At 35.1% G+C, this 13184-nt stretch overlaps 1 protein-coding gene across 1 annotated transcript in view; it reads right to left on the bottom strand.

Moving 5' to 3' along the window:
• Positions 1-850: 850 nt before the first annotated feature.
• Positions 851-13184, bottom strand: part of MDGA1 (MAM domain containing glycosylphosphatidylinositol anchor 1) — a 3256518-nt gene continuing 3244184 nt past the window's right edge. The window contains exons 16-17 of the mRNA XM_044060326.1: positions 10188-10296; positions 851-2015 (exon numbers count right to left, since the gene is read on the bottom strand). Coding sequence (XP_043916261.1) covers positions 1924-2015; positions 10188-10296 — 201 coding nt within the window. The 3' untranslated portion in view covers positions 851-1923. The remainder of the gene's footprint in view (positions 2016-10187; positions 10297-13184) is intronic.

The raw sequence follows: 13184 nt of genomic DNA, 5'->3' as shown, positions 1-13184 counted from the left end.
TTATGAAAAAAGGTACTGTGAATCATATCAGTAGACTATATCTTTCAATTTAATTTTTGTTTACTTGGTGCAAAACCTGTTATATGATTTCATTCTTGGTATTGGAAATTTCTGCACTACTATACTGCATAGTTTTATGGAAAAGTGGTCTTCAGTGTTGGTGGTCTTCAGTGTTCTGTCTGTCTATCTATCTATATTTTTCTTAGACTTTGGCCTACAGAATAAGTAGACAAATTTCTATAGGTACTTGACAGTCAGCAATATGTTACAGTTTGATAAAACTGAGCTACCTTTTAATCAATTTGCTATTAGCCACATTTGATGCAAGGAATGCAGAAAATTTATGGTAATTTAAAAGATTCAATAAAGTTTTTAAAATAATAAGAATGCTGGCATCCACTATTTACATAGGTTAGTGAAAGGACAGAAGTTTACAAACATTGACACCTTGAGTAAGAAGCATACCTTTCTTCCTTTCATAATGCATTACTCTCCACATTAACTCTTTCTTCAAAATATATTATCTGCAGTTGAAATAAGCAATTGTTTTCAGGTAAACAAGCACAATACAGCACATTTGTGCTGGATTTCCTATTTTTGTCGAATACTACCTTTTCTTTGTTGACCCCCAACCCATGCAGTGGAATACCCTAATATACTTATATCTTCTTTATTAATCCTCTCACAATCACTACCTTATTGACAGTTCTGTCTAAATAAGACTCACATTTTCAATTGACTGGGCATGACATGTATGGCAAGAGTTAATATCTGCCAATGACTTGCACGGACTATATTGAAAAAAATAACAGATAATAAAGAGAGCTGAATTTTATCAAAACACACCTTATGCATGTCATCCTCTAACATTTATTTCTTGCCAATACTACTAAGTTACATGGTTCTTAACCTGGAGTTGTTCTGTAAATGCGCTTTGCTGCATCAGACACCATTGAGCTGCAGTAATGCCATCCTGATTTATTTCACCCACTCAGATGCACTTTTTGCTACTGAGTACAATGCAGTATCCCCGAAGAGTAAGACATGGTTTTAGACATGATTAGAGGCATTTAGTTGTGTAATATGAATGTGCAAGAAACACCCTCTCCCAAAAAAAAAAAAAAGATAAGAAAACAGTGAAGTAACCTGATATATAAATGTTTGCTATTGACAGCAATAGGAAACCATGCTGCTCTGTGCTACATCCTACTTCAACTAGCAGCCTTTTGCTAAAGAACAAGATTCAGACTCATCCTATGAAATGCATGATAGTTTCAGCTTATCCTGAAAGCATAGTGCACTCGCATTGGCTATGCCACTAAAATAAATGCATGGAAGCTACATAATAAGGGCTATGAGTACTTATATGTGTGTGCATGTATACAGATGCACAGTGGCGTACATGCTGACAGTGGAGGACTTATGACTGTCATCTGGAAACAGCTATTAATTAAAGTTTCTTAGTAGGTCATTGCAACTGATAACATGATATGATGCATGTCTTCTTGATTTTAAGTATCCTGTGTACTTGGCAGGAGTCAAAGTCATTCAGAAACAATACTTTCCTGCTAGTTATCATGGGTTAGATCCTTAGCTGGACATCTAAAAGGAAGTTTCTCTGTAGTACAAACTTGTGCTTTTTTTCTTTTTAAAATAAAGGTCTGTAAACTTCTAAGTGGAAGCAGTCTTTTTTTTTTTTATCTCAAGGAAAAAAAGAATTCTTTACAGTTTTGATATTTGCCAGTAAGTCTTTAGAGCATCAGTCAGTTTCAGGTCATGGCCTAGTATTGTAAGTCTTTGGTTGCAATTGACACATATGTGCCTTTTGAGGTTATCAAAGTGAGGAAGATATGTATATGGCAGGAAGGTGGCAAAAAGACTAGTTGTCCCATCATGTTCCTGCAAGTGAAAAGTAGAGGATCATCATCTGAGCCATACAAAAATGCTCAATAGCAGAAGTCCATAAGATGACAAGATATGACGTTCAGCAGCTGTATCTCCTGGAGGTACCACATCTGTATGAAGAAAAGAATAAGAAAAGCATATAAGTGATTCTGCAATGTCAACAGACTGGTGTCTATTCAAAGATGTATTACAGGGATAACATCTGCTGAAATGCATACTAAGTCAGAAAAAGCTACTGAAAACAAGACTGGATGAATTATGTATGAGTGTGCAGTCAGCACTATCATGCTAAGGCTATAGACTATTAAGAAGACTTACTAGCTGACTGCCTGGTATTTTCTTTACATGTGATTAGTAATACATGATTCAATGTATTATTCCATCCTACTATGAGCTTTAGCCTGCAAAACACATAAGATAGGCATCTCTGAGGGTGAGGCAGGGTATGCATTTCACCAGTCTGTTTTTTTTTCTTTCTACAAACAGCATAGCTGTCCTGGAAAGATAATGCAAGTTATAAAGACATTAAAACATACTGCAACTTAGACCTTATCAGGCTTATGTCACATATATCTTAACAGTCAGTTTAAACACATTTATTTTGCCCAAATATTTCTTTCACAATTTATATTTTAAAAATGCTTGGAATGCTTACTGTTGTTCTACTATGTTAAGACATATAAAAGACAGTTTATTTAGAATGATTGATTAAGTACATTTGTTTTTTTTTACAAGATTGTCATTTCAGATATTTGTTTCTGCAGTACTTAGGAAATATTTTATACACATATACAAATAAGTATTAATGGTATAGGTAAAAATGCCCTTCTAGCCTGCCATTATATCAGAACAGTCATCCCCATAATGTGTCCTTGTTGTACTTAAAAATATCTAAACTAGTGTCTGCAAAGCAGTTAGTATATCTCTCATTCCTATATCTTCTATACAAGCTGATCAATGATTGTCTGCTATCCTTTGATACCCCAAGCATTCCCAGGGGTAGTTGTATCTAAATGCCCTATATGCCAGAATACAGTCTCTTCTTAAATATCTTTCTGAGACACTGTACAAGTTCAGATATTTTAATCTTTCATAATAACTTAAATGTTCACATCCGTAGATGCCCTTGGTACATTTTAATTGTAGCATTTCCAATTTACTCCTGCTAGTTTTCTTATGAGGTCTCCATGTTGTTATCCTATACTCTTGTTTTGTGTCTAGTGTAACTTATAAAAAATAGTTTCATCATTTCAATTTCATATAATTTTTAAAATGCTTTGTACATCCTATAGTTTTATAATTGTCATTAAGAAATTGGTATGATCAGAAAACCTCTCTGTTTTAGCTATCAATATACCCAGGGTACTCAGGTGAATCCACAGTTTCAATCAGTTTTCAATGTATGTCTCCAAATTTTGGTTTTGATATGTCTATCAGCATATTATTCTTCTATGCCCAAATGGTCAGTTTAGGCAAGGTCTTTTGCAGACGTGACCTGTCTGAAACAAATTTAGTCAGCATTCTTATTTTCAAGTCATCTGTATAAAGACCATAGAAAATCTCAGATGAAAAACATAAATCTGAAAGATACAAGTTAAACAAGTGTAGGCCTAGGACACAGCCCTGTGGGACATGTTGACTGTAAGCAAGTATGTCACCTGTCCAAAGGCTGTGAGATACTTGCCATGTCCTAGCTTTAAGGCATGGAACAGTCCATCTTATTAACACTGCAATAATATTGTTATCCTAATGTGTTGATCAATGCTTTGTGTATGATCCTACAAGGGGTTGAAGATAGGACCACATAAATCACATCACGATACACTTTGTCATGTACAGCTGTTGTTATATTTTCAGAGTACATCATGTCCCAGCTGGGTATATTTGTTTTTAACATATGCATGCTGATACATGATTTGAATCACAACCCTTCTAGTTCTGACAATAATCTATCCAAAAATAACATGCATCATTAGTTTTCCTCAACAAGAAAGATTAATCTGTGTGTGCCCTATTCCAGTTCCCGTAAAGTTGTTTTTATCTAACAGATCTCCAGTCTTATTGTCAATAACAGTTAAGTAGTGAACAACAGAGGTAATGATACTGTGCATTTATGTTGAACTGTTCTTAGGTTATTGCTACTAATTTTATCTCCACACTACTCTTTGTTTATGTCTAGTTTGCACAGCATTTTTTCAACATAATCCAGTTTAATTTCAGTACCTGAAGTTACCTGGATGTTAGCAGTAAACATTAACTCTCATCTGTGATTCCAAACCTGCATATGAATTCATAAAAATATCTACATTCTGTTGGTTTGATGAATACAAATATATATTGTATTATAAATTCTATAGAAATATAATAAATACATACTTTTTCAATTTGGATGCCTTTCCTCCTTCACATCTTATATACCTATAAAATAGTTTCTTATTATGTTCAATCCATCCACACATTTATCTACAACCCCCCTTTCCAATTTGTTTTGCACAATCAATAACGACAATTAACTAGAACACACCACCAGGTGGTTAGCATTGCTACAGCTGTCTTTCCGAACCACACATATACATAGATCATACCTACAGTCGATTTAGTCTGCCCAATCCACTTACTACATGTCTTTGGAATGTGGGAGGAAAATTAATTAATTAATAATCATTATCCTATCACTCCTATCATGCTGAATCTCTACATAACTTTTCTTCAGTTTTTTTCTTAATATTGTTTTACATTAATGTGTCTGTCCAGTTTATTTATGTAACTTTTCACAATTTTATTTTGATACTAATTTCCACTTCTACTATTTTTTATTTCTCAACTTAGGTATGGCGTTCTTATGGAAACAGATCGTCCTGACATCATGTGCCTATATCCTGATGCTAAACATTTTTCACTTGTTTTGCATTCAAACAATTCCCCTTTAAAAACTTGCTATAGTCATTCTGCTATGTTTGCATTCAGTGCATCATTACAGTTAGTTTTATATAGTAACTGTTTTGTTTCCGTATAATCTGTTATTAATTGTCAGTGCATTGGTTTAGATTTTACTTTAGCAGAATTATCTAGCAGTAACTTAAACTTTATAAATTCAAGATCACTGAACATTGGTAGGATTGTTTACAATCTGTAACAATTGTTTCTCTATGTGTGTTGTAAACAGTTTCCTTACCAATGTTGTAGAATCAATATTATTCAAATTTGTTTCTGTTAAATTCACTTTTCCTTCATGTATTTCATATAATAAATGATGAATTTCTCCAGGTAATCAGCACTTAACAATATTGCCTGTACACTCTGACAATTATAGTTTGTCCTGGTGTTGTCTTTAATGTCAGTTACACAATCTACAGTAAGAATCATGCGTCTCATTACAATTTTTAATCCTTATCATAATAATGCTGCCTGATTTCTCTTTATAATGTCTATCACAGTAAAAACTGTTATAGCCCAACATAACTGTTTTCAAATCAATGTGCTTATATCATAATTTACATATAATAGCAACATCAATCTTATACAAACACAGGAAGCTGAAAACATTCTAAAAAATGTTATTTCTACTGTGTCTTGCATGAAAAACCAGGACAAATAAATCAAATCTTGCTATCTGTGAAATACTACATTTCTAAGTAGGTGAAAATATTGCTGCTATGTGCTAGTTAAACATTGCAATGTATCTATTGAAAACTTTCTCTTCCCTTGTTTTGACAAGTGTAAACCAGCCTGTCTAAATAAATATGCATCATAATTAGGCATGGATATTTCATACAGTCCCACTTTTCGAAATAGGGGATTTGTTGAAATAAGTATTTACACTAAAATAATCTTCACCATAATTTCACATTTTTACAAGATACATTTTGCAAGCATTCAGTTCTTGTTTTACTGCCTTTGCAATTCCACAGCTTAAGCCATGTTGCCAAAGGGAAGTAATGGATAAAGGAGTTAAACAAAAACAACATGGAACAAAACAGAAATGAAACAAAATAAGTTTGAAAGGACAAACAACAAGCATCCTTCTAAGACTAAGAGCTTTTGTTCTTTAATATATTCACCATAGAACTTACTCAGAATCTTTTTACATAATCTATCCATATCATTTAAATATTCTTCAGGCTTTGCACCAAAAACACACACAGCCAATCAGCTATCATTCAAAGCACATGCACCCAATGAAATACAATATTTAAATTAGTTTCAAAAATCTCAAAACAGAACCATTTCCTGGTATTCAGTGCCAATCATTATACATTAAAAACAAGTCAGTCATAGATCTTAATGGCTTTTTTTACCAATCAGAAAATAGAACCAATCATATATCATGACTGCCTTTTTCCGCCAAAAAAAAAAGTTAAAATCCATTGTTAAAAAGTGATGTTGGTCTGCCATCCAAATGTTATCCAGGCTCGAGCCTTCTTAGCTTCTAAAGTCAGGCAAGATCAAGCACATTTATTCTGAACTAATGATTTGCTCCCAAAATGAAACCTTTTATATTGATCATATCATTTAATCCTGGTGGTTGAACTGTCATACATGCTATTTGCCATCTAGATTCACAGCATTCCAGGTGAACCTAATCACCTTCTAAAGCCTACATTGCTACAGAGTCAATGACAAAGGATGTATACTTCCTAAAACTTTCACAAACCAAAGTGTTTTTAGCCAATGCATTGTTTGCATCATGTTTTCTGATGGTTAAATAATGTTCATAAATCTTACTTTTTAAACATCTCAGTTTTTTACCGATATAAAAACATGAACATGAGTCACATAAGGCAAGATAGGCTACCCCAATGGAAGTGCAGTCAAACATTTTCTTAGCAGTAAAAACCATGTGGTGAGCATTCACTGTAATACTTGAACTGATTTAGCAGCACTGTTTACATCGTCTCCACCTGAATGTGCCCGTCCTTCCCCCTACTATTGTACTTCCTGTCCATGTAGACTTTTCTAAAATAGTTTTATATTGTATCTCTTTTTGTAAGTAAACAATGACTTTGAAACTAGAATCTGAGCTATGTCTCTGTTGGCCCAGAATACATTTCCAATTAACTGTTAAGAAGTTTTTTTGCAATTTCACAGCTTAAGCCATGTTATTAAAGGGAAGTAATGCATAAAGGAGTTCTTCTGACTAACCTTTCTAGCTGCACATCACATTCAGACATCAGTTACTACTCAAGTAATGACTAGCCAGGCAACTTGTAACGGCTAAAATGTGCCTGTTTACAATCTACTCTATTCCTTCAACAAAGACTAAAAATCAGGGGTAAAAAATAAAATATAAAACAAATTTAGATTTTCCTAACAAGCAGTTACACAGGAAAGAACATAACAACACTGGTACTTTGACTGGTACCTTACCCTTGATATAAGGTCTGAAACATATTGCCAGCAATCTTCCCCGAGCTGTAACTACCCTAGGCTCTTTGGGAGGGATAGAGTCTGCCTATTTGCAAACTACTTCTTTTTTTCCAACAAAACAATAATCACAAATAAAAACAGAAAACAATAATAGATTGTTTCATAAAAGGTTAGGAGTGCCCTACCTACAATCTATACCAAGGTATACCTAAACTGGCCTCTTGATCTATTTCTTTTTTTCCATCAAATAGTAAAAATAAGAAGTAATATATATATATATATATATATATATATATATATATATATATATATATATATATATATATATAGATATATATCTACACACACACACACACACACACACACATACATACATATATATATATATATATATATATATATATATATATGGGTCTATATTATATCATTGAATGTTTAAAAAAGCGAACGCTGATTGATCGACCTAATTTAAGTGAAAGCTTACAATCTCGAACTGTCAGATCAGCGATTTTTTCCCAGGGAAAAACATCGCTGATCCAAAACACATACACATAACACAAGCACACCAAACAAACAGAAATCCACACATATACACCTAAAATCTGATACCTAATCCTACACTAAACTATGCACACACCACTAACTACCCACTTACCTTAACCCAAACCCTAACCCTAAGGTCCGTCACTATCGCACACTCACTTCACCCGCTCCCTAACCCTAACTCACTTAAATCCACCCTAACCCTCATCTCCACTCAATCGCACACACACCTAACCCGAGCCCTAACCCTAACTCACCTAAATCGCCCTAACACTCACATCCACACAATCGCACACTTACCTGAATCCGACCGGTAACTTTCCACCATAACACTGAAAATACTGAAGCAACAGAAACGGACAACCAAATTCTTTCCCTAGGAAAAAATTTGAGTTTCTGCTGCTTTGATATTTTGCAGTTTCGCAAAAATAAGTTCGATCAATCAGCATTCACTTTTTTAAGCGTTCAAGGATATAATATAGACCTTATATATATATATATATATATATATATATATATATATATATATATATATTCATTATATATGTATTTGAAATAAAGCTTCATCTACCAAGCAGTTTCACAGGAAATCAAAGAATAACACCCACCAAATGGTTTTGATAAGGTCTGGAGTTTTGAAGAAGTATGTTTTCTACGCTGCAAATGGTACGGGTTACTCCTAGTAGTTGGCTACGCAGGATTATCCTTCTCCTGATGGAATACCCCCTGCATTTATTTAGGATAGATTTTAGCTGCTACCATTTTATCAGAAATATACTAATGTACCCTGGACATTACTGAAGTTGTATCCCACATATATGCTACTGCAATTACTAAAAATCCAGTCTACTGCAATTACTACTGCTGGCTTTGTAACATTTAAAAATAAATAATGTATTCATTCTGAGTACTTGAGGTTGCCATTGTTTAATAATAAGGTATGGTTTAACTTTCAAAAAATTATCAGAACATCCCTGGCTGGGCATTATTTCCATAATAACACACACCTTGTTGGGCACTATTGCTTGCTTAAATACCAGGAAGCTCTAGAGTGGTGCTAAAAAATGAACCTGTAGTCCATTCATCCATGACTTTGTATAGTATACTGCAATTAGAAAACAGCATGCTTCAGGAGGTCAGCTTATGATGATAACAAAAACCACAGTTTTGACCTGTGGCAGACAAGTTCATGCCATATTTTTACCTTTACTCTTCCTTTTGCACAAAGTTACGTTTTTCAGACTGCATCACTAACTTAAAATACTTTCCGAGGTTAGTCCATTGTCTCTTAAGTGTGGCCCACAGCACTGCCATTTCAGAGAAACTACAGGAGAATTACTTGTGTCATCACATGGTTTCTAAAGCAGCCATGTGGCCAGTTGCTTCAACTAATAGGGATACAATTCCCTTTCAGCATATTATTTCACTTCAGTTGAACAATTTTAGAAATAGTAACATATTTGCAAAATACTAAGCAACAAAATGTTTTTTTTTTTCATTTCTACTGTAATCTTTTTAAGATCTCACTCTCTATCTCTATGTATATATATATATATATATATATATATATATATATATATATATAGAGAGAGAGAGAGAGAGATTATATTATATTATAAAATACCCTGTGCTACCAGCAACAGAATTGTATACTGCACCAGAGTACAGAGACTGTGATAGCATATTTGGTATTTCTGTTTATTCAAACACTGCTCTTATGGGCATGAGCTCTGAGAGCAGCCACTTATACAAACAAAAGTGCAAAAAAATATTAAATACACCTTTTTCCTTAGCATCATGGGGGATGACACTATTTGCATACAGTAACATGGATTTAATAATGCACTTATCATTTTAAGCGTGGTTTAGGCACAAATACAATAAAAAGTAAATAATAGTAAAAAGTAATTAAAGATATAAATAAATGTGTTTTTGACTGTCATTATATCAAAGTTAAATCTAAGTTTATAATGCATAAATTGTTCTTTGAACATATCATATTTTAAGGATTAATACCAAAAAACAAATCTCAACAGTAACCAAGAAAAACCGGCAGTTTTCTGTAGAATGTCACCAAGCACAATAGAGCCACCACAGTCAAAAGCGAAATGCAAAGCACAATTTATTAACGCAATTCCAAATGCATAAATTGTTCTTTGAACATATCATATTTTAAGGATTGCACAAAATAGCCCCCGCAAGCTAAAGTTTAGAATCCAAGCCAATAACATAAGTGCAATGTGCGTACATCTGTTTTGGTCTGTTGTAGAATGCTTATAGGAGTAAGAGGATTTCAGATTAATACCTATCAATAAATGAACAACATAGCACTGAAATAGACATCACATTTCATAATGGAGTTATGTAAATACCTGTGTTTTGCTCAGATGGTCTCTTTGCACAGTCCCCCTTAGTCACAGTGATGTCATCAATTGCAATGTCTCCTTCATAACCATCTCCTCTTATAGCTTCAAAGACAATCTGAAATTAGAAAGCAGGTCATTTAACACCACATTAACTATGCAAGCTTGTCTTATTGTCCTTTAGTGAAAAATGTACAATAAATTTTGAAGCATATCATGTCAAATATCCGAGTTGCCTTTTTAAATTCATCTACTACACAATGCAGGGATTATTTCATCTAGCTATTTATAAATAATATTAAGGAATATATTCAAAATACATACAAGAATCACAGTTCAGTGAAATTCATGTATGTATGTATGTATGTATGTATGTATGTATGTAATGCATGCATGTTTTGGGTTAAATTCTATCCCTTTCAAGTTTCTGAGTTAAAAACCTGTGTTTGTATGGATTTGCACTTGTTTTAGCTCGTCAGATCCTGTTTGGGCATCCTGCAGACTACTACATCACCAGAAATGAGAAGGAGAGAATTTTTGCTGATCTAAGTACCCTTTTGGCTTCCTATTAACTGTTTTTGCTAACCACACTTTAAAAAAGCCATTTTTACTGTGGTTTTCTTGTATTTCTGCTGCATTGTACTGTTTAAAATTTCAAATTTAAACTGCATTTAGTACTGTAGACATCACACTGAAGTGCAACAGCCTTTTCTGTGCATTTCTACTAATTTAAATTGCTTTTTTCTGCCTAATTTCTAAAAAAAAAAAAATACTATCCGTACTGCTTGTTTCCCACCCTTTCCTATACTAGAATAGTCTGGATCCTAGATCTACTAGTTTCAGGACTTTAGTCTGTATTTCTGAGTGGTCCAGACCTTGTTGCGGTAGTGGGAGGTCTTTCTGCTTATCAGTGAGAGTGGTAAGCATTAGCATAGCTTGTCACAAGCGGAGTGGTTTCCAGCTCTGAAATTTACCTTTTTGGTCATTTTGGGTGAATTTCTATCCCTTTCAAGTTTCTGAGTTAAAAACCTGTGTTTGCATGGGTTTGCACTTGTTTTAGCTTGGCGGATCCTGTTTGGGTGTCCTGCTAACTACTACAGCACCAGAAATGAGAAGGAGATACTTTTTTTGCTGATCAAGTACCTTTTTGGCTTTCTAGTAACTGTTTTAGATAATTGGACTTTTAAAAAGCTGTTTTTACTGTGGTTTTGCTGTATTTCTGCTGCATTGCACTGTTAAATCGTTTTACTGTGCTTGCACTTGATTTAGCTTTTTAAAAGTTAAAATTTAAACTGCATTTAGTACTGTGGGCTTCACACTCAAGTGTGACAGCCTTTTCTGTGCATTTCTACTGTTTTAAATAGCTTTTTTCTGCTTAATTTCTAAAAAAAAAAAAAAAAAAATACTATCTGTACAGCTTGTTTCCCACCCTTTCCTATACTAGAACAGTCCGGATCCCAGATCTGCTGGCTTCAGGACTTTAGTCTGTGTTTCTGAGTGGTCCAGACCTCGTTGTTGTAGTGGGAGGTCTTTCTGCCACAGCCTACCTGGACCTCATAAAAGCCTTATACAATACCCCCCTCCATTAGGCATTATAGATAAGCTCACCAGCTTAAATATAAACCCCCTATATGATGGATGATGGATTGCAAACTGGCTCAAGGACGAACCCTCATGGTTAGAATTGCTGGGAGCCATGTCAGACTCAAACCAGTTACAAGTGTGTCCCACAAGGCTCCTCAGTCCTGGGACTCTTCTTCGGCGGTTATATATTACAGGTGAACCTATGTAAGATTGGTAAGCATTAGAGCAGCCTAGCTGTTGTAAGAGGAGTGGTTTCCAGCTCTGAAATTTACCTTATTGGCCGTTTCAGGCTAATTTCTATCCCTTTCAACTTTCTGGGTTAACAAAACCCGTGTTTACAAGGGTTTGCATGAGTTTGCACATCACGCTGCGCTGCTTAGCTAGGGTTAAACTATTCTCCGTGCCATAAAGTCTGCTCTTCAGTTTTCCCTTAGAACTAGCCAGTTTCTTAATTTTAGCACTCAAATCTGCTTTTCCATGCTCAGCACTAGTTCAGAACTGCTGTAAACACTAAATAAGCTACAAATTACTGAAGCACTCAGCCTTTCTCATTACCTAGTGGTTAACAGTTTTTGTACTTATCTTCCTCAAGTTACTTCGAGGAAACAGCTGTAGTACTTACTTCCCTCACTTGTCTACAGAAAAAAACGTAATTACCCAGGCATGGCCAAGGGACAGCTCCCAGTGTTCCCTCTTGTCTACCTGATGAATCTGGGCATCTTGGGGCAATGCAGCAATTGCCTCATGTACACTGACAACCCTCTCCTCCTACCACCCAACACTACAACCTATGAGAGCTGCATTTATCTAGCCAAACTGGAGGCAAAGCTCTCTCAACCCAAGACTGAACTTTTCAGTCAGGAGGAGAAAGTAAACACTTGCTCCACGCCACACTAATCACATAGTCCCACTATACATACACCATGAAAACCTACACATAGAGACACAAAAACATTCTCGAAGGCTCTCAATTAGAATCAACCAAAGCAACAGAGGCCTCCAAAGCAGAAACGCAAGCAACCTCCACCCCTCCTCACAACCCAAAAGACACATAACACACAGACTCAGTGTGCCACTCAACCAAAGCTCATAAGGCAAAACAACATACCTAACACAGTAGTCACAGGTGACTCGATAGTCAGGCACACTGATGTTCCACTCACCAGAATAGACAAGAAGGTTACTGTTAGCTGCCTGCGAGGTGCCAGGATCTGCCACATAACCCATGCATTCAGTCACTCCACAGCAAGTACAAATTTGACTCAGTCATTGTCCATGTTGGTGTGAATGAACTGAGATGTACCTCCCTGGACTACATGAAAAAGACATGGAGGAGCTCTCCAATCTTGTAATCCAGGCAGGTATGACCCTAGCCCTGAGTAGCATCCTACCTTTGCCCAGAAAGATACTGCTGTACAATGA

This window comes from Protopterus annectens, chromosome 1.part0 (assembly GCF_019279795.1).
Source record: "Protopterus annectens isolate FY-2018-M chromosome 1.part0, PAN1.0, whole genome shotgun sequence".
Classification (NCBI taxonomy): domain Eukaryota; kingdom Metazoa; phylum Chordata; order Ceratodontiformes; family Protopteridae; genus Protopterus; species Protopterus annectens.
Note: the sequence above shows the minus strand (reverse complement) of the source record. Positions and strands in the feature narration are given on the sequence as shown.